General features: G+C 40.1%; 1 protein-coding gene across 4 annotated transcripts in view; it reads left to right on the top strand.

Annotated features, from left to right (window-relative positions):
* The first annotated feature begins 582 nt into the window (after nucleotides 1-582).
* LOC120764933 (protein ARK2N-like) overlaps nucleotides 583-21,985 on the top strand; it is a 61,730-nt gene continuing 40,327 nt past the window's right edge. For all 4 annotated transcript variants that reach the window (XM_040089107.2, XM_040089106.2, XM_040089105.2 and 1 more), the window contains exons 1-2: nucleotides 583-747; nucleotides 17,117-17,934. In XM_040089107.2, coding sequence (XP_039945041.1) covers nucleotides 17,214-17,934 — 721 coding nt within the window. In that variant the 5' untranslated portion in view covers nucleotides 583-747; nucleotides 17,117-17,213. The remainder of the gene's footprint in view (nucleotides 748-17,116; nucleotides 17,935-21,985) is intronic.

Raw genomic sequence — 21,985 nt, 5'->3', positions numbered from 1 at the left:
TTGCAGAGCACTACCTCCAATATATTGTGCAGTTGTGCAGCATATATACCTCAGGGATGCAAAGCTAAATACTCTGATTAAGAAACATCAGAAGGATGTTTAATGTATGCATTACAATGTCACCCTAATGGCACATGACCTTCCCCCACCCAGTCCCCGGGTCTCTGATCTCAGGGAGTGCAGAGGCAGGATCACCAGGATCAGTGTTGTAGGAAGAAGGAGCGTTGGACAAGAGACTAGGGAGAGCGTTTGCGGTGCCGGGACCCTGACTCCACCTGCGTCTCCCCCGAGCTCAGCCCTCTTCGTCGACCGGCCCCTGCGCGAGGGAAAGACGTTTCTTTCTTCTAGTTTCCTTCAGCTTCCTCCTCAGCTCTTTTCCTTTGGTGAGTCACTCCGACTACTATGCTTGCTTTACACACACTACTTCACCACTGGCGAACCCACACCCTCCGCTCCCTTTAGGGCTTGAGGGTAGGGGGAGGGAGGGGTTGGGGCTTCGGCCGCTCTGCGCCGTGGGGCGGTGCTGACGAGCTCAACGGCTGCTCTGCGCGGCGCTCAGTTGTTCCGGCAGTGGCGGAAAAAGGAAGTGACGCCACATGCAGAGCCCTGTGGCCTCCGGTGACTTTCTCTTTAGCGCTGAGGGCGCGGAGAGGCATCTGCGCGGCTGAGACCCAGCTCCTTCCGGCCGCCCATGCCCCAGCTGCTATCCCCCCGGGTGGAGGCTAGGAGGGGCCTTGCGGTGTCCAGGTGAGTGGGGCTGGCGCCGCCGAGGGCTCGCCCACTCCAAGCTTATGTAGGGCCAGGCCGCCTTGCCTCAGCCGCGGGGGTGCCGGAGCCGTTGCCGTTAGCTCGGCGAGGAGCCACGGGAGAAGCGGATACTGGCCTCGCACTCTCCCCACCCTCCTGCGGGGCTGGCGGAAGCGGGAGGGCACACTTCAGGGGCCTAGTCCCATCAGGGTCGGGAAGGCCTGTGCCGTGTATCATCTGCACCGGCCGAGGGCTTTTCAGGGAAACGTGGGAGTCTGTTGGGAGCTTTCAGTACTGACCGCCTCGGTAACAGTGATCTCCATCACGGCCCGGCCCAGTACTGGGACCGCGGGATCCAGCCTAGCCGCCGCTTTTCAGCTCTAACCTTGCCTGGAGTCAGCGGATGAAAGCCTCACCACAGCTCTTGGAAGCAACTTTGGCCACTTAGTCTTTCCTGGAGCATCTGTAAAGTGCCGCGAGATCGTGTTAGCTGTTTGGAGAAAAAATCCTTTGAAAAACAAGGGGTGTAAACTGCTTCAGTTTTATGCTTCTCTAGATTTTTTGCTTCTTTGTTTACCTTGTGGGAAGCTATATTTTATGTGGAAAAAAGTTCCAAATTGTTCGTTGCTTATCTAGCCTGAGTTCTCCTTGAGCTCCTAATATCTAGGTTGCAGTTGTGGCTTTGAGCAAGTAATCCGTGGAGAATGTAAAATTTAACTGTGCTACTTTTTTCTTTTTAGAAGGAAAAAGGCAGTCTGAGGAGACTTGGAATATTTTAACTATCACCCCAATTCCAATATTGAATCTTTCTTTGCCTTTATTTTTAATTGTATTTTTGTATTAGTTTGTTAATAGCAGAACAAGGCAAATTGTCTTAAAGTTTGTGGGTATCTTTGTGAAACCATAACTAATAATTTAGTTAAGCAAGGTCTTGGTTGTAACTAGTTACACAGTTTAAGCCAGCACAAAGTACCTAACTGTTTCAAAGGCTGGAAAAAAAAATCTTGTCTATAGAGATTCTATGGCATTAGTCAGTCCTGTTTGGTATTGTGGTTTGTTTGGTTTTTTCTTTTCACTGTCAGGTAATTCTAGCTTTTAAAAATGAATGAGTAGTAAATATTTGAAACTTTGAGCATCTCTTTAAAAGTGTAAAATTTTACTTCATTCCCACTCCCGAAGATTTTATTTGGTTTTAAGTCTCCTCTGGTACTTGTCAAGACCATAAGACCAAATAATAGTTTCACTTATAGGCAAGGGCTAGCCTATTTTCAGTTTTCAAGCTAAAGTTTTAAGTCCAAACAGTAAGAGCTCTCCCCTTAGAACAGCAAACAAACATTAAATTTAAAATGTTCCTCTTAATGCATCCTACATTGCTAAAGTCTATTAAAAAATGTAATGTTTGATCTTGAGATGGAAACTGAGTATGGTACTCTTTTGAGGTCTTCATCTTGTGGTTCTTCTGCCTTAGTTAACACCTGTAATGACCATTTCTATGATAGACGAGCTGAAAGTCATGCAGTCACAACAGCACAGCTTCTCCCGTTACCCTGGAAGAGGGTAACATCGCTTTTGCAGAGCAGATAGGTTTGTAACAAGCTCTAAGGAGTTATTAAGTTGCTTGTTATGTGTTTTCTAAGCCTAGATATCTTGACCACCCCCTCCCCCTTCATGTATGATACCAAAACAGTGAGATGAAGTGTGGAGAACTCAGCTGTCTGACAGCAATCATTTTTAAGCATAATTTTCTGAATATTTCTTACCTCTAGTCATCTAGCATAGTTTGATGCTGGCAAAAGAAGCTCCAAAGGGAGTGATTATGTGGCTGCTAAAGGCTAATAAAATAGTGCTTTTTGTGGTTCATATATACCAGTAACACTGGTATTCTGTGTAGGGAATTAGGAGGAGGGACTTTGGGGGTAATGGAAGATAGTACATGAGTTTGGGCAGCTGGTATTTATGCCCAAGTATGAGGATAACAGTTCTGACTCATTTTTAAGCACTTTATTTTTTAATTATAATGTGTCAACTATTTCTGTTTGCTCTTTAGCCTAATTGCTGGTTGACATGAAGAGGTGCAATGAGGTTCCTGAGAAATCAGGAAGAGGAAAGTGACTAGTCTTATGCATTCAAGTGTATTAGGTGTATTGCAGTACAGCCTGGGCATTTATGCTTTCGCTCGATAAGTGCATGCAGTCTGCTTGCCTGGTAGAAATTAAAGTGCACAAACAACCTGGGAAATGAGTGGATACATTAAACTGGCTACTGTGCAGGGAGGGGAAAAAGTAAGGAACCTGATGCCAACCACAAAGCAGTTAAGAAAGGTCGATAGAGTGATCACAACACACAGAAACTAAGCCCTCCTCTAACTGATAAAAGAGAAATAGGAAGGATGTTTGTGTGCATTTCACAAATGAGCAGATCACGCCGGCAGCTGACAGTGTGGAGGAGGTGGGGATTAATCAGGTAAAATAAGATTGAATTACCAACAGTAAATAGTCACAGAATCACAGAATGTCTAGGTTGGAAGAGACTTATCATGATCATTGAGTTCAACCCATGCCTTAACACCTCAACTAGATCATGGCATCGAGTGCCACATCGAGTTTTATTTTAAACACATTCGAGGATGGTGACTCCACCACCTCCCCAGGCAGACTATTCCAGTACTTTATCACTCTTTCCATTAAAAACTTTTTCCTAATATCCATCCTATATTGCCCTTGACGCAGCCTGAGACTGTGTCCTCTTGTTCTGTCAGTTGGAGAATAATGGAGAATCATGAAGGGCTTTGAACACTAAACGTTAGAGAGATAAGTGGATACAACTTGATCTTGTTATAACAAGACCAAGTTATATACTGAGATCTCATTGATATAACTTGGTCTTGTGAGTGAACTGGTGATTGGTGGCCATCTTGACCACAGTGACCACGAAGCAATTGAGTTTAAAATCTCTGTTGCCAGGAGGAAAAGTGCCAGCAAAACCTCAACCCTGGATGTGAGGAGACCAGTTTTCAGGCTGCTCAGGGAACTAGTGAGTAAGGTCCCCTGGGAAAACACTTTTGCAAGTGCTGGGGTCCATCAGTGCTGGTCACTTTTTAAACATTACCTCCTAAGGGCACAGGAGCAGGCAGTTCCTGAATGTAAGAAGTCCAGCAGGCAAGGCAGAAAGCTAGCTTGGCTGAACAGGGACCTTCTTCTGGATCTAAAGCAAAAGAAAAAAATACTTTTATTTGAAGACTCTTTCAGGCTAGCATTTTAGTTTCAATGTACGTGGATTGTGGATTTGATGTTACAGTGAGATTTATGTAGCATCCTGCACAGTGCTTTTCTCCTTTGATGCTTAAAAATTTCCTGGAAATGAGCAGACGAAGCCAGACCTCGATTGGATAAGTGGTTTTTCTGGCTTTTTCTGCTCTAATGTCTTGTTTCATGGTGCTTGGTCATTAGCATTTCAAGACTTATTTAAGAGAAGTCAGATTTCACTTCCATTCATCCAAAATGGGTAGAGGCCAAGAGACTCTCAGTAGCAGAGCTGGCAATAACTAAGTGCCAGACTTTATAATATGAGCTGTCTGCATGATGAAGCAATTGCCATTTCAGTAATTTGTTTTTCATTGGAAATAATTGCATTTCCATTATACTAGTTTGAGGTTGGTGCTCTGTGTACTGTACTGTATTACTGTGTAATAGTACTGTCAAACTTTCTGAAGTAAAAAGAAGCAACTAGACATGATAGCCAGGTAGGGTTAAGACAGTGCTGTTCTTTTGTATTGTGGCTTTCTTATCAGCTGGTAATTCTCCTGACTCTTCAGCACTCTCCTGATTCTTGCTCTCTTGGAATGCCAGCTCTGACCAGAGGCAGTTCTAAGCAATCTGGCAAAAGAAAAATTTTAGGGGAAAAATGTTGGTAAAGAGTAGGTCAGGAAGCTGTTTATGAATTCCATGTACTTGTGGCTGGAAATAAATGTAAGATAAGGGGAGTTTAGAGGCTGTCTCCTAATGAAGTTGAATAAAATGCTGATAGCCTGAGGCCTCCTCATGTTTAATAAGATGTCTTTTGGAAATGAAGTCATTGTGGGAAAGAATGGAGAATGGGCTTATGGGTAGCAGTGCCCATGAGCTGAATTACTGATAAATACAATTTCAGTTGTCAATAGCTGTGGTTCCTCCAGAGCTGGTAACAGCTTTTGATCAGCACTATGCAGAATCTGTGAGGAGTTATAAAAAAAAAAAATTATTTGAGTATTGTTTTTAAAGCCTTAACGGTGAAGTTTTATTTTCCGTGTTTCCACTTACTGTTATTAATGTCATCTTAAAGGCAATTCACAGGCTTTGGATCCACTCACCGTAATAAAGAAAATCCAGAAATTGTTAAATAGCATAAAACTCAAGTAGGGAAATACATTGAGTATCTTGCCAGAGCTCTCAATTAGCTATAGACCTCACTTCAGTTTAAAGTTGGATTGATGACAGACACTTGATTTCCTTTTTTTTTTTTTTAATAAGATGTAAATTTTTTTTCTGCTTTTTTAACATCTGTAGTGGATTACACTGTTTGTATGTAACTCATCAAGCTACAGCAATAATAACACTGTTGAATAAATGGAATGGGATTGAATCAATACTCCAGACTTGATGCTCTTTTTTCTTTTATCTCTCCTTTTGCTGGGCAAGTTGTAAATATTGTTTGTCTCCTGTTGCTAATTATTACTTTTATTCTTCAGAAAGCTCTGCCAGCTGAGCCCCTTTTCCCTAAATCAAGACCAATAATGCAAAAAGTAATTTTGGTGTAATTGGTGCTTTTATTTAAGGATAAGTAAGGGGGTTTTTTGGTAGTTTTTTTTTCTTTGTTTGGGTTTTTTTCCTCCTATCAGTACTTGCATGGTACTGCTGAAAACTACCTTTTAATTTTCTTTTACTCTTATAGCTAGTAGCTTGCTATCCTCTTACATACTGTGATTTAATTTCTGTAGTCAAATATATGCAAAGTCTTCTTTATGTTATGGGAAAGAAATGTCTTTCTTGGTCTGTTATCTTGAAGTAGAGGTTGATTTTTTTTCACCTTTGCCAACTGAGAGTAAATACTGTAGAAAGTATCTGATAGTAAACCCCAGGGTAGAAGCATTATTCATAACGCACATGCAACTGGCTTTTGGCCTGGTTAGTTCTGTTTTTTTTTAAATACAAAAAGTAGCTTTTGATCATTTGTTGAACCAACTTGTGTTTGCTTCATACTATTTTTTTTACCTGTTTGTCAAAAGCTTACTCTAAATCAACCCTCTTCTGCACTGTCCTTTTTGTCTACCAGGCTTCCTTCTTCCATGATAGACTGTGCCACAGTCCCTATTATTCTTCCAGTGCTCACAGACATTTGTCTATGGCTGTGGCATCCTACAAGAATTTTATCTTTTTTGGTTGTGCTGGTTTCAGCTGGGGTAGAGTTAATTTTCTTCACAGTGGCTGTTATGGGTCTGTGTTTTGTGTTTGTGCTCAACACAGGGTTCATCATATAGAGATGTTTTTGTTATTGCTGAGCAGGGCTTACACAGAGCCAAAGCCTTTTCTACTTATCATACTGCCACACTGGCAAGGGGGCTGGGGATGCATGGGAGACTGGGAGGAGACACATCTGGGACAGGTGACCCCAACTGACCAAAGGGATATTCCAGACCATATGACATCATGCTCAGTATATAAAGTGGGGGGAAGAAGGAGGAAGGGGGGGACATTTGGAGTGTGGTGTTTGTCTTCCCAAGTGACTTATGTGTGATGGGGCCCTGCTCTCCTGGAGATGGCTGAACACCTGCCTGCTCATGGGAAACAGTGAATTAATTGCTTGTTTTGCTTTACTTGTGTGCATGGCTTTTAGTTTCCCTATTAATCTGTCTTTATCTCAACCCAGGAGTTTTCTAGCTTTTACCCTTCTGATCCTCTCCCCAGTCCCATGAGTGAGAGAGCAGCTGTGTGGGACTTGGTTAATGGCTGAGGTGAAACCATGACATTGTTGCATTAGTTTCTTAGGAAAGCTCAACTAAGGAGGAGAATGTTAGGATTTGCAAAGATATAGACTCAAAGGTTAGGTATCTTGAGCTAGCTGTGCTCTTGAGCATGGTTCAGGGGTACAGGTGAGCTTTCTTGGTGAGAAGGTAGCATGTTGCTTCCAGTGAAGCTATACTTCTTGCTTACTGAGTCCCGAGCCCACTGTCACAAGTACTTTCTTCTTTAGGAGCACTTAGGACATGTAAAGATTGTGGTATTGATTGTTAGCATTCTGGTAGATGCTGAAACCAATTGGTACCTCTTATTGGTCAGAAAAGATCAAGGCTTTGGTGGCAAGAGCAGCCCAATGGCAGGTGGTATCTTGCTGTCAAATTTTCATAATTTGAATGCAACATGACTTTGCCTTTAGTGTATTGATACCATTTTTCACTAATATGCTACTGCAAATCCATGTTGCAATATTTAGATTTTATTCTATAAGCTTAATAATTAAAGAAACAAAAAAATAATGTTAGTGGCTTGTGGATGAGAAAATTACTTGAGATGAGGATTTGGTTGGCTTACAGCTCCCTTACAGCCTTTCTGTAGAATTTAGGCATGTGTTTTGGTTTTGAAAGACAGTTGTCTGCCAGGGAAAGCTAGAGCCTCCCTTGGAATGGAGAATGTAAACCCCCTTCCCTCAAAATTATTATAATTTTGCAATTAGGGGCTTTCAGGCAAAGATAGGGGAATAGGAGTAACAGTTCTTTACTAGGAATATTAAAAAAGGAAAATACAAATGTAGTAGTACAAAAAACCAAGCAAGGAAGCAAACAAAAATCCGGGAAAAAACCCTGACAGAGTCAGGGATACGACCTGACACCTTGTTGGTCAGGGTGTTGGAAGCAGTCCAAATAAGTCCTCCTGGAGTAACAGATGTGGATCTGTAGGGTATAGATGGTCCTGTAGAAAGTCCAGTGGTGACGAGATGGGTCCGGTCTTCCTCCGGGAATCCAGTGAAAAAACCAGGATACCTTGTGTCCTTCAGTCCCAGTTTTTATCTAGCTAGGAACAGTTGGCTCCTCCCCCACTGGGTGGAGCATCTCACAATGGGGATGATGGAATGTGCCATGTCATTTGTGGGTGATAATGGCCCATTATCAGAAGATGTCCCCCTGGAGAATGGAGGGGTGGTGAAAGATAAGAAATACTGCCCCACCTGGTTTTAATGGCTGGGCCATTATCAGAAGGCATCAGCCCCCCTCCCCCCTGGAGTTAGAAGGATAAAACATCTCCCAAAAAACAGCTTTCAACAGATGAAATAGAATACACATTTTTTGGTTACATAACCCAAGACATTATGTCACCTGTTCTCTCAGTTGGCCAGACCATATGTCCTGGTTTCAGCAGTGATAAAGGTAATTTCTTCTCAGTAGCTGTTACAGTGCTGTGTTTTGGATTCAGTATGAGAATAATGTTGATAACTCACTGATGTTTTGTTTCTTGCTGTGAGTAGTGCTTACCCAGGTCAAGGACTTTTCAGCATCTCATGGTCTGCCAGTGAGGAGATGCACAAAACACTGGGAGGGAGCAGAGCTGGGACAGGTGACCCAAATTGGCCAAAGATAGATTCCACACCACAGAATGTCATGTCTAGTATATAAACTTGGGCAGTTACCTGGAGGGGGGGCTAATCATAGTTTGAGGATGGGGTTTGGCATCAGTCAGTGGGTGGTGTGGTGGTTCTTTAGAGAGACCCAGACGACCGTCGATCGCAAAAGGCACAGAGCCTGCTCTCTGTCCGGGGGGATATCAAGGCTTTATTCTTAGGGCTCTTGCCCCCGCCGGCCGGAGCTCTTACATAGCTCGGTTCCTGTCCCCGCCAGTGCCAGAGAGACCGAGGCCCCGGCTGTCCCGGGGCTTTTGCCCAGGGGGGATGGGCCTAGAGGCAGGGACAAGCCACTACCCAATCAGGGATAAGGTGGGATTGGAACAGAGTTGGGTTGCATTCCAGTGTGGGGGATGGGCACGGCCGAGTAGGGACAAACCACATGATACAGTTTCCAAGGGGATACAATAGAAAACATTGCAAACCCCAATATAAAAATAGAACACAATATAAACTCAATTAACACACTGTAACAGGGTGGTAACTATTGTGCATCACTTGTTTTTCTTAGGTTTTCTCTTTTTTATTTACGATTATTATTCTTATATTTAACTTTGTTTCAATTATTAAACTCATCTCAACCCACAAGTTTTACTTTGGATTCTCCTCCCCATTCTTCTGGGGTGGGCGGGGGTGGTGAGCAAGTGGCTGCATGGTGCTTAGTTGCCAGATGGACTGTTGCCTTTTTCCCAACTTGGAAATGAAACTCGAGATAATTTTAGTACAGAGGTAATATAAAAGTGGATCTTTATTTGAAGGCCTTCATGGGCAGTTATAGAAAGATGTCCACAAAAGCCCACCCACACAGGGTGAATACAGTTTTTATAAGTTCACCAAATCAGCATAATTGACAAAAAAGCACCAATTAGTGGGACAAGTGGTGATGCAATTCCCCGCTCAGGTAAAGCCCTTTCTCCAGAGACCCCCTTTGGCACTAGCTGTACTTTTGAGACATTAATTTTAAAGAATTAAGGATTTTTAGGAAAGTTAAGATAATAAGTTGATGAATTAGCTGAAGTAGATAGGCAAGCTTTGTTCACAATTAACAGAAGCCGGATCTTAGATAAGCTATCCCAGATTTAGTAACTCATTGCTTGTCAGCTTTATGTTTATGTAGCTGTGCTTGTAATGAAAAACAAAATGTGGTAAATAGGACATAAGATAGCTGCAGACTTCCTGCTTAAAAGACCCATTGAACACAGGAAACTATAAGTTCTACCAAGGAGTCATTTGTCACGAATGCATTGAAAAGGTAGAAAGGTCAGGACGAGGAAGACTCATCTTACTTCCTCATTTTGGGTGACCCCTCCCCAGAAGAGACCCCCGACTCATTTTAAGAAACAAATTACGCATGCTTAATAGCCTTTTTGCCAATTAGCATACAAAGCGAGGAATGGGAGGTGACAGGGGTATGAATATGTATTTGTATTTTGGGTATTCAACACTTTTGTAAATAAAAGGCTTTGTAATTGCCTGTGAATTTCGCAGTTCGAATTAGGGAAATATCCCGCGTGCTGCCTGGCCGTAATAAACATACACTTTCTAACTTTAAACTGTTAGAGGGTTTTTGTCCATCACAGTTGGGTATCAATACCCATATTTCTTTAATAAGTCACTTTGTCTACAAAAATATATCTTGAAGAGTTGTTCTCAACCTTGGTAGCCAGGAAGAACTAAGATAGCATAGGGGTCTTGTACCCCCCCAGGGCTTGGAGCTCTGGAATTTGTCTTTCTGCTTAAGGAAAGGCCATGAAAAAGTACTGGGAAAACTAGTCACTAATACAATAGGCTACACAGCTCCAAATATATGTGCAAAGAATACAGAGAACATAGAAAAAAAAGGCAGAAACCAAATGGCATTAAAACCACACACTATAAAATGAGCAAGTTAATGCTACATGCCAGGAAGATACTGGCTTAAAGCTAAGACATTAATTGCAATTGAATGAAAGTATTTTAAGCTTTAAAATACCTGAAAGTTGGCTTTGTTTATTTCCTGTGTTTATATGCATAAAAAGGTCTGATCATAAAAAATTTACCAACTGTAGTGGCTTAATATCTTGTAACTCCTCTTCACCAAATGGCTGTCATAAGTCCATACTACTTCTAGTTCAGTGCCTTGAGCTCTTAGATAGCTGTGAGATATGGAGAGATGCTGGTGAGTTGCTGTGTGAGCTACAGAAGTGCCCGTAAGGCGGCTGGGGTGGTTGTAGTGTCAGTTAAGTAGGCAGCACTGTTACTGGAAAGGAACATTGCAGAGAACCTGACAAAACAGCTCTCTTATCTGCTGAGAGTCAGATGTCAAGGGTTGTGCAATTTCTGTGTGCTATTTTGCAAGATCAGGTGAATCTCCAATGCTCTCCCTTGCTGCAGGCCTGTGGCTGCTGTCTGTTGGGCAAAATGCTCATCTTGCTGTCCTGGACCCTGACTGATCTCATTCAGTCCACTAGCCAAGGTGCACAGCTTTCTTCTGTGAAGTTTAATAACAAAAGGAGTTGATGGTTGCTCACTGCCCCAGCATTTAGGCAGTTCTGTCTCTTTACAGTGTCAGTGAACTTTGAGATGAACTTAAGGGCTCCTGTAACTGCAGCCTGTGCCTCATGGCACTAATTTCTGTTTCAATATTTCCAAATAACAGCAATAGCAAGGCACATATGTGCCTGTCCATGCTGGACTAGCTTTGTTTTGTTTTTTTGGTTTTTTTTTGAGAGACAGCACAAGACCTTGAATACTGCAGTACTGAGATAGCTTTACTACTTTGAAGTTACATTGAAATTGTTCTGATCTGCTAACTGGAGTTATTAGTGAATAATTCAATGCTTGATTACTCTCAGGTTATTTCTGATAAACGTTCTTAATCTGAGAAGTATGATTCATTTATTACCATTATGCTCAAGCAATTTAAAATGTGGCTTTTTTGTGGGCATTACTTTATTGACCATGGTAGAACAATAGATAATCATTTCTTGAAAAGAGGATGTTTATTTATATAGAACAGCATGAACCAGCAGAGGAAGCACAGAATACATTTCCTTTGAGTAATAGAAATGGATAGGTAAAGTGGGAAAATTTGTTAAAATCTTAGAAAAACATGGCACATCCTTATGATCTTCTGTAGTGTGATCTTCTGCAAACTAATAGCAGAGAGAAAAAGAGACAAAGTATGGCTCTCCTAGCATTGATTTCTGCCACTGGTTTTGTTGATAGAATAACAAAAAATCTAAGTGTGAGTCACTTAAACTTTTAGGAACAGATAATAATAAAGATATACCCCCTCTGATTTTTAGAGTAGAGAGCCTTGTAGTCTTTAAATTGCTGCACACTTGAGAAATATGGTTTCACCGTGAAAAAGAAATGAGATTTTTTAGAAGGCTAAGTGCAGCCAACCTTGTGTGCTTTTTATTTGTGCTGATGAATTTTTTTTTACTAGGACTGTGATTTTTGTTCTTTTTTTTTTTTTTTTCCTTTCTTTTTTTTTTTTTTTTTTTTTTCTATTATGAGATTCCAGTGCAGCTGGTGAATGGGTAAATGTTTCTGGAAGCCTGTGTGCAGATTTATGAACTAGCCCATAGCTGGTAGTTATCTTTCATTTGAACAGAATACATGCATTAAGCATTGCAATGCAAAAACCTGTATCTAAATGTAAAGTATCACTTCTTATTTACAATGAAAAATGTTGCCTTTCAAGGTTGTAAAGCATGCTCTGCAAAGCTTTGTTTTAACACATATACTTGCAATTTTTATTCAGTCTTGTGTTGTTGTGCATTATTTGGGTTTATATTGTATTTCATTTTTATATTAGGTTTTGTAATGGTTTCTTCTGTACCCCCCTGTTCCCCTGGAAAATGTATCATCACAAGGCTTGTCCCTGCCTCTAGCCCCTTCCCCCTGGATAAAAGCCAGGAAGAGTATGTGGATCCCTCTCTTGGGATGGGGACTGGACCGGGCTCCTGACCCTGTGGGGGCAGGACCATCGATTGAATAAAGCCATGATTTCCCCCCGGACCAAGGGCAGACTCTTTCCTTTTGCCATTGACGGACACCTCTTCTCTCTAAAGGCAAAGGTTCCAGCCACACTGGTATCTTTGAGACCCTGAGGAAAAAATCCTTCCAACTGCAGTTTGTCTCTCTCAAGCTAGCCGAGGCAAAAACAGAGCCAGGGCTCTGAGAGAGAGACACAGCAGTCTTGGATATTTTGTATATGCAGCCTGTTGTGCACTTGGTAGGAGCAGCCTATTTTTAACCTTTATTTATTTATGCAAAACCAGTTGAAACAGCATTAGTTTAATATTTTCTTCTTTTGTTTTACTCTGCATTTCTTTTACTTTGTTGTTCCAAAGGGTCCTATTCTTTAGGATTGCTAGCAGGCCTGATTTATCAATCATCTGATAAAGAACCAGCTCCACTCCCAGATATATGCCTTAGGTAGAATCGTATGCCAGTGAGTCAGCTTTAGGGCAGAATTTTCAAAGAAGCACTATATAAATTACACAGTATCCCTGTGGCAATGTCTTAGTGTTATGAAAAATCTGCTCTAGAGCATTGTGCACACACATTCACACAGAGCTGAGTCAGCTGTCTTGAGTTCAGTTAAATGAGTGCTGGTCACACTTCTGTTGTTTTAAGTGCATGGGTATGTGTGACACTTATGAGAAAATAAAAAAGAATGTATTCTATCTTGGGGAGGATATGAACAAGTCCAAAAAACATTTGAGAGGTCCAGAGAGTGTATTTCTACATTTGTTTCCATGCTGATTAGTTTTTTGTGATAGAGGTCTAATTATTTGGATTGATTAGTTTTTAGTTATTTAGACATTTTGCTGTTTGGCATAGGGTGATGGCTTTAAACTGAAAGAGGAGAGGTTTAAATTAGTTATTAGGAAGAAATTCCTTACTGTGATGGTGGTGAGGCACTGGAACAGGTTTCCCAGAAAAGTTGTGGCTGCCCTATCCCTGGAAGTGTTCAAGGCCAGGTTGGATGGGGCTTGGAGCAACCTGGTCTAGTGGAAGGTATCCCTGCACATAGAAAAGGGGTTGGAATAAGATGAGCTTTAAGGTCCCTTCCAACCCAAACCATTCTGTGATTCTATGATATCTGCATGGGTTATTTGTACAAGAATGTCACTGGTGAATTCATTGCATTACATGTGTTGGCTTTTAATGGAAAGGAAGGCAATTCGAGAAGATTCTATGAAGTGGACTTCTGTGATACAATCAATTCTTCATTACCCAGATTGTGTGCTTTTTTCATTTGAACAGTTGCTAGAACAGGCATAAGACGGTGATACAGTTGTAAGCAGGGAAAAGAAGTGGTCTGCTGGACTCTGGTTATGAGGAAATATGTTGGTAATAAGCTTCTGAGAAAAAGAGCTGGTTTGCATCATATAAACTAGGCATGCTTTATTATTAATCAGTTCAGTAACACCTAAAATGACAACGTACAATTAAGTTTATGTTGGGGAAGATGATCCAGTGCTCTCTACAAGTTTAGGCTGCCTTGTTTTTATTAAGTATTTCAGGCTGTTGAGAGATATTAGTTGTTTAGCTTAAATGAGTAGGTTTTAAGTAGAATGACTTACATAGAGCTATAATACTGTGTGATTTAGTATGTTGTTTGCTTAGCTTTACTTGTTTAGCATGTGTAGCTGTATTTGCTGAAGCCTTCAGCTGCAAGCTGTGAACTTACACCTAGACATGTTTTCAGCTAGAATGGCGTTAATTTTCTTAGTAACTTTCCTAATAGCTGGTACAGCGCTGTGTTTTGTCTTTAGTATGAGAAGAATACTGATAACACAGTGATGTTTTAGGCATTGCTAAGTAATGTTTGTCCTTAGTCTAGGGCTTTTTTTAGTTTCCTGTGCTCTACAGGTGAGCAGATGCACCAGAAGATCAGGAGACTAACAGTCAGCAGAAGCTGCAAGTCCACAAGATTTGGACAGTTAATGGCCTGTCTGCATGGACACAGAAAAAGAACCCAATAAAGTGTTAGAAGATCCCAGACCAAAAATTACCATTGGACCAAGAGGTGTGTCAAGAATACATGAGGGGCAGGTACAAGTCATAAGGGCATAATTGCTCTGGGGATCTCTTTATTCTGGGTCCCTCTCCAGAGACACACAGATCAAGATGACCTGCTGCTGTGCCACTCTTAAGTTATTTTTTATAAATCCAATGCCTGAGACTCTTCTACAGGAAGCCTAAGGTTGAGCCTGTTTTACTTACCCATGTAATAGAAGAATTATTTGATAATGAAGATTTGTGGGTGAAATACATAGAAATAGTGATTTTATTACAGTATAGGGATGCATTTATGTCAGAACATGTGTACTCATTTGGGTTTGTTGGTGCTGTGCTGTGGCCTTGGAAATAAATTGGTTCCTACATTAAATTACTATCTCTGAAAATTCTTCTATTAAGTTGCTTTCAAGAGAGTTTTACTCAGTATTCAGAAACATTTTTTCTTTATATGTATGTTCCTGTATTTTACAGTATGTATTTTATTCCTCTTTTTGGGTTTTTTTTGAAAATAAAATGCTTTGCTGTGTGTTAGGGGTTTTTTTCCTCATTTAGCAGACCTGAACTTGTGTTGTCTGAGATTAACTAACCTTTCTTTCCTTAACACTGGTGTTTCTCTCCCATAAGTATTTTCATCATTTCTTTGCACCATACAGCATTTCATCCATTAGCCCAAAGGAAGCATGAAACCTATTTTAATATTCTTTAAAAATGAAGTTTCAAAGTGGGTTAGGGTAAGCAGGAGAACACTGAGCTTTTCACGGCACCTTTTAGAATCAGGGAAGTAGCCTCATATTGTGCTGCAGATGGAGGGGGGAAACAGCACGCAATTGTATAAATACAGTTACAGGAAGCTTGGGATGGATCAGGAAACTGATGAAGGGTTGTCAGGGTACTGAAAAATCTTTCTGAGTTATCCATGCTTTCTCAGGCTCTTCAAGTACTACTTGCCCTTGTCTGCAGAAATGCATTTTTAAAAAGCAGTAGATTAAATATTACTACTGCTTTTTCTCATCTACACTTTTTTAAAGTGCTGTAAATTTATCGTTTCTATACTTCTAAACCCATAAATGATTTGTTCCATACGATTCATCCATAATCAAATGTGTTAAATGAAAGATCTTTATTTTATGTTGAATTACAAGTGAAAATTTAGGCGGAAGGCAAAGTGTGACTAATGAAAGTAAAATGATAACTATTCATCTCTAAAAATTTTCCTGAAGATGCTTCAGGTACTCTTGGGTCGATAGCATACAAGTTATCAATCAGATAAACAGCTTGTTTTTTGTATTTGCACTGAAGCAGTGAAATTTATTAAATTATAACGATGTAAAATGTAGGATACTGGTGTGGGTGGATACTGTTTCTTGCTTGCAACTCATACTATTTGATGCTGTTTTCTTGGCATATTTGAGAAAAACGAGGTCAGCCTGTAGGTTCTCTTATAACCAGGACTTGTATGGGAGACACCCAAGGAGCACTTGAATGGTGTATTGGGTACTCCTAAAAAGTCTTTACATGACTCACTGGCATCCGTGGTTGTTCTCTGCTGAGAGCAAATCTGTGTTATACATAGCTAATGCTTCTAAAGGCAATGCCTATAGATATTGTAAACTCTGTGTCTCTGACAATTTAGTAGCACTTCATGGCACTTTATAAATAAGTATTTGGTACATAGTCTACTGGCAGACTGGTTCCACTGGAAAAGATAGGTGTTTGTAGTCTTGCTCTGTAATGTTCAGCAACTGCTCAGTTTCTCTGCAAAGTGACAGGATTTCTCCTGTCACATTGGTACTGTAAGTTTTCAAATTGCCATTAAAACTTTGTAATATAATTTATAAGGTTGAGATCCTGTTCATCTGAAAGTAGATTTCTCATAGATATGGAAACAACTATATTCTGGTCTGTCCAGGTGTATGACTACCAAGTCTAGGAATTTCAGGCTGGCATTGTTCATAAGGACTAAAATTCTGCATTAAAGTATATTTCCAGTTCTAGGTAAAGAAGTTTAGCATATGTTGCTTAGGATATATAAAATTTTATAAAGTAAGACTTTGGAAATATTTTTATTTTCTGATCTGTAGTGATTCACCTCACTAGAATAATGAAATTTAATGTTACTCCAGTACTATCTTTCATGGGTGTGTAAAAGGAAGAGTAGTTTGGTGTAACACAATGAGTTCACTAGGAAAAAGTAAATGAAAAAAACAATGATGCTTTCATATGAAGACAGGCTGAGAGAGTTAGGGTTGTCCAGCCTGGAGAAGGGAAGGCTCTGGGGAGACCTTAGAGCACCTTCCAGTAGCTAAAGAGACTAGAAGAAAGCTGGAGAGGGACTTCGGCAAGGGGGAATGGCTTCAAACTGACAGAGGGCAGGTTTAGATTAGATATTGGGAAGAAAGTTTTGACTAAGGATGGTGAGGCACTTGGAACAGGTTGCCCAAGGAAGTAATGGATGTCCCATCTCTGGAAGTATTCAAGGCCAGGATGGGACTTGGAGCAACTTGGTCTAGTGGAAGGTGTCCCTGTCCATGGCAGGGGGTTTGGAATGAGATGACCTTAAAGGTCCCTTCCAACCCAAACTATTCTAGGATTCTATGAACATACTGTCTGTAACTGAAAGCAATGTGTTGTTTAGGTAATACTGTGAAGAGAAGAACTGAGTTATTTTGGTAAATTATTCTTCCTCTTCTGTTCTTGTTAGGCTGCTGTATTGCTGAAGACCATATCTAGTTCACCCAGAATTCCAGACCATGTGCTCCATTCTTTGAGACCAGGAGGGAGGACCTTGGTGTTCTGAAATGAAGATGGAGACAGTAGGAAAAGCAGAATTTGTTGATTCAGAAGTTGCACCAAAGACTTCTGAAAAGCAAGAAACTGCTTCTGATGAAGATGGACCTATAGAACTCGAGAGACAAACTCAGAAAGACAACATGCACACTGCAGCAGACTCAGCAGTGCTTTCTTCAATGCCATGCTTACTGATGGAACTGAGGCGAGACTCTTCAGAGTCTCAGTTGGCATCTACAGAGAGCAATAGGCCAATGGGTGGTCGAGTTTATGAGAGTGACTCTTCTAATCACTGCATGCTTTCCCCTTCCTCCAGCGGGCATTTGGCTGACTCAGACACGTTGTCTTCTGCAGAAGAGAATGAGCCCTGTCAAGATGAAGCTGCTGTAGAGGGAGACCCTTCTGCGGTGTCTGGGGCTGCAGTTGGGAGGAAATCCAGGAGATCCAGGTCTGAAAGTGAAACTTCAACAATGGCTGCCAAGAAAAACCGACAGTCTAGTGATAAGCAGAATGGTCGAGCTACCAAAGTAAAAGGTCATCGAAGTCAAAAGCACAAAGAAAGAATACGACTCTTGAGACAGAAGCGGGAGGCAGCTGCTCGCAAGAAGTACAACCTGCTGCAGGACAGCAGTACCAGCGACAGTGACCTGACGTGTGACTCAAGCACGAGCTCATCAGATGATGATGAAGAGGCTTCAGGGAGCAGCAAGACAATCACTGCAGAGATACCAGGTAGAGGATGTTTTTTAAACTGAACTGTAACACATCTGACATCGTTTTTCAGCTGTCGTGCTAAATTAGATGAGTGACACTTGTGAAAAACCAGGAGAACTGCAGCTCTGTAAATTTGAAGACTGCAGTGTATTAAGACATGGGCAAATTTTAAAATCTGTCCTGAGGTTTTAGATCACTTTTGCACACCAACAAAGCATAGAAATGGTAAATTGGAGGAAGGACTATCTTTGAATTCTGGAATTTTCAGATCTTTTCATTTGTAGGCCTAGATAAGGTCTTGTCAGTGCTGTCAAATCCCATTAGAGGGTGATAATCTAATAAATACATTCTGAAGATAAATAGCCAGCTTTGCTTTAATATCTTAAGACCACAGATTGGCAGCTGTGTTAGAAATAATACAGCATACCTCTTGCCTGTGTTACAGTAAGGCCCTGTTAATTATTGCACTGTGCTTTCAGCTCTATGTTTCAGTGCATGACAAACCTGCTTAGCCTTATTGTAAGTTCTTGCAGATTGCAGCTGGTCACCTATTTTAGGATATAAATATGAATTTGTTTACGTGGGTGCCCAAGCTATATCCACACCTAAATTTTCAACATCCCTAGACAAAGCTGTTACCATTTTCCTATGTCATAAGGATCTGTAATTTCTATATTTTAATTTTCTGACACATCTGTGTTAAGATTATAGGCAGCAAATTATAGGGGCCTTCTCATCATTTTATTGGCAAAAGAAACAATAATTCTTCAAGTTTTTTGTCTGCTGAGTCTTTGTTGTTTTATTAGCACAAGTGCTGTGGACAGGATTTTGTGTGAAAAATTATTTCAGCATATTATACCACAGAACCATCATCATATGGCAATCAAAATAAAATCACAAAAATAAACTTTTTGGTTTGCCAATTTTTACTAGATTACATGCCTTTTTGCCTCTTGTGTTAGAAGTTGGGGTGTTGGGGTTTTGGAGATAAATATCAGCTTACATAGGGCAAGATTTAAAAGAACCGCAATAATTAGTCTTAAGTTGCTGAACTGATGTTTGCTAGATGAATTTAAATATTTTCAGCAGATTTTACAAATAACTGCTTTAACTGACTTGGTTATGGTGAATGATTCTGTCATCATGAGAACTGGGATTTTTCCCACATATTGCTAGGAAGCAGGTTGCACAAAGTAAATGTTTATTATTAGAAAGTCTGGGAAAGGCATAGTCTATAATTATTGTATAGTTAACTTTTAATAGAGATCTAAAAATATTTACTAATTTAATAGTTACTCAGACTTCTAGCTTTTATAATTTTATGCCTTTTTCTTTGCTATATTTATACTTTGCTGGGCAATTAAAGACTCATTTAAAGCCTGTTGAAGAAGACTATTTCATTGAGTTTTGGGACAGGTTTCTCCCCACCTCACAAACCCCACCAAACTTACACAATAAGTCCCCGAGGTTATATTTTCTTTTTTTAAGTCATAAAAGGATCTTGTGACCCAGGAAGGCACCACAGGGTATTTTCACATCTGCTTAGATTTCTGACTTCCATTGCAGAGACCTGAAACCACTCTAGGGTACTTTGTGTCACTGGACTCTTCTGTATTTGAGTTCTTGGTCTTAACCAGGAGATACTTGCAGTGAAGAGGTCCCATTGTAGTATACAGAAGAACTTGATTATTTAGTGATGATTATACTAAGGCCCAGTTTTGTCTGTGATGCAAGATATGGAAGTGCACAAACCATCCTGAGGAACAGTGATGCTTATTCATTGCACATATCATTTACTTTATGCTGAATTCCACTTATGAAATTCAAATGTTTGAGCTGTCCTTTTGCTGCAATTAGGTGCAATGTGTACCTGCCACACTGTGGTTTTCCTTTAAATAGAAATGACTTTGGTCTGTGGGAAATGTTTTCCAAGTGCAAGAGAAAAACATTCTCTATAGACATAAGGACAAAGTTGGCCAAAAGCACATCCTATGCAACTTGTGGTTAATGAAATATTGTGGTCTTAACAGATGCAGTGGAGCAGTGAGTATGAGTAGGACTCCCAGCTCTCCATCACAGTGGTAGGTTCACATGCCATTTGCGATCCCTCTTATTGGAACTGGCAAAGTACTTAAATTCTTTTTTAAAACTAGAAAGCTGCTTTAGTGCACTTGGCATTACACTGTGAATATCTTCAAAATTTAGGGAATGAACACATAGTTAGAAATTATTACAAGGTATCAAAAAACATTACTGGAAATTCAGTGCATGAATGTCCTCTGCACACTGTCAAAAGAGCTTTAACTTGATTGCTTGAACTTGAGTATCAGGACATAAGCATGAAAAAGCTTTTGCAGTTACTTTTGAAAGTCTGTATGCACTGATGCAGAAGAGTCTTACAGGTAGTCTGTGTTCCCCTCAGTGTATTTGGACACTTCAGTTGTAGTGCTGGTTACTGTCTCAACATCACTTATTATTGGGACTGATTTTCAACCAGCCTGAAAAATAGCTTTGCCAACAGAGATGCTCTAAAATTTTTAGTGACAGTTAATGTGGCCTTCATGTATGAAGGTTATGCATACTCTAGCTCTTAACGTTCTCTCAGTGCATGTATTGTAACAGCTAACAGTTTGCTTGTGCATGGTCTGAAAAGTGAAGTGCCACATTTGAGAATACAGTAGTTTTTCATGTTGTGTAACTAAACTTTGTCCATTTAAATAGCATGGGATTGGCTAAACTAGAAAGGTAAGGAAAATGTTTAGTGACTACATAATGCCATGAAGTTACAAACAGAGCAGTTATGCTGTAGAGTCAGTTCTCTGCTGAACTCAAATGTCGTGCATTAAAATACTGTCAGGCTTGATTTTCTTCTCAAGATAGATTGAAGAGTAGAGTTGAGATCTTACTGGTGATACTTCAATACAAGTATTGTGAGCTCCATAAGACCTAGGCACAATATAAGTTATGTTATTCTGAATGCTTTTTGTGGTGTTAATTTACACCTGAAAATACACGTTCAATCTAAATTTCAAGGGTGCTACTGAGAATCTTCCTACTGACCTGAGCAGTCATAATCTCAGACTCTTTAATTCAAGGAAATGCCAGGATTTTTGAGTTACTGCAAAGAGCAATTTCTTATCTTTTAATGACTGAGCCTCTCTGTTGGCATTTAAGATTTTGCCATCCTTAAACACTAGATAGCATTCACAGCCCAAGAGGATGATCTTTGAATCCTTGAATAGGTTCTGCTAGATCTGCTGCTGTTGAAAGTTTTTCCTTTAAACAATTTCAAATTTGACTGTGCAAATTTACTCTGAATGAAATTGGCATGAGAGCAAGTCAGGGAATCAGTATTTATTTCTATGTAAACACTTTTTTTGAAAGAAGAAAAGGGTTTTTAAAAATTCAAATATAATTAGAAAAATATTGGCATTTCACCATTACTGTGCTTTTTACAACTCAGAAAACTCTGAATTGAAATAAGGGTGACTCATATTTTAGGGTATCAGAAGAATTTTGAAATTTTTGAGTGTTGATGTTGAAAATGTGTTGCAGCTCACTTTGTTAAAAAAAAAAGGGGAAAAAAAAAGATTTTTTTTCTAATATGAAGAAATCCAAAGGGGGGAGGCACAGTGTGTGTATATGAGGGACTCTCAACCAGGTTACTTCCTCTCAAGAACTGTACATAGACCTTGGAAAAAGCATCTTGCAAGGGATAAATTTGGTTCAAGTAACTCAGGATGACGCTTATATAAGAACAGGGGAAAAAATCTGTTAAAAAGGATTTGCTGTAAGATACTCATTTGGAAATGTCAGTAAGCATAACAACATGGAGGAATACACCATTGCTAGTTAGAATGAAGATGCAACATATCTCCTTAAATTGTTGTCTTGTCAGACTTCCTAAATTAAATAACTGTAGATTTGGTTATTATTTAGATGATACTTAATAGATCACATAAAGAGACAGTGTTGGGGCATTTCTTAAGTGCTGTTTTGCAGGAGGTAGTTTTGAAAATAAGATACGAATCTTGGCTTCAGAACCCTTTTGTAATTGCAAATTTCTTCA

The sequence above is a fragment of the Hirundo rustica genome, chromosome W (genome assembly GCF_015227805.2).
Source record: "Hirundo rustica isolate bHirRus1 chromosome W, bHirRus1.pri.v3, whole genome shotgun sequence".
Lineage (NCBI taxonomy): Eukaryota > Metazoa > Chordata > Aves > Passeriformes > Hirundinidae > Hirundo > Hirundo rustica.
This window is presented reverse-complemented; position numbering and strand designations above follow the sequence as displayed.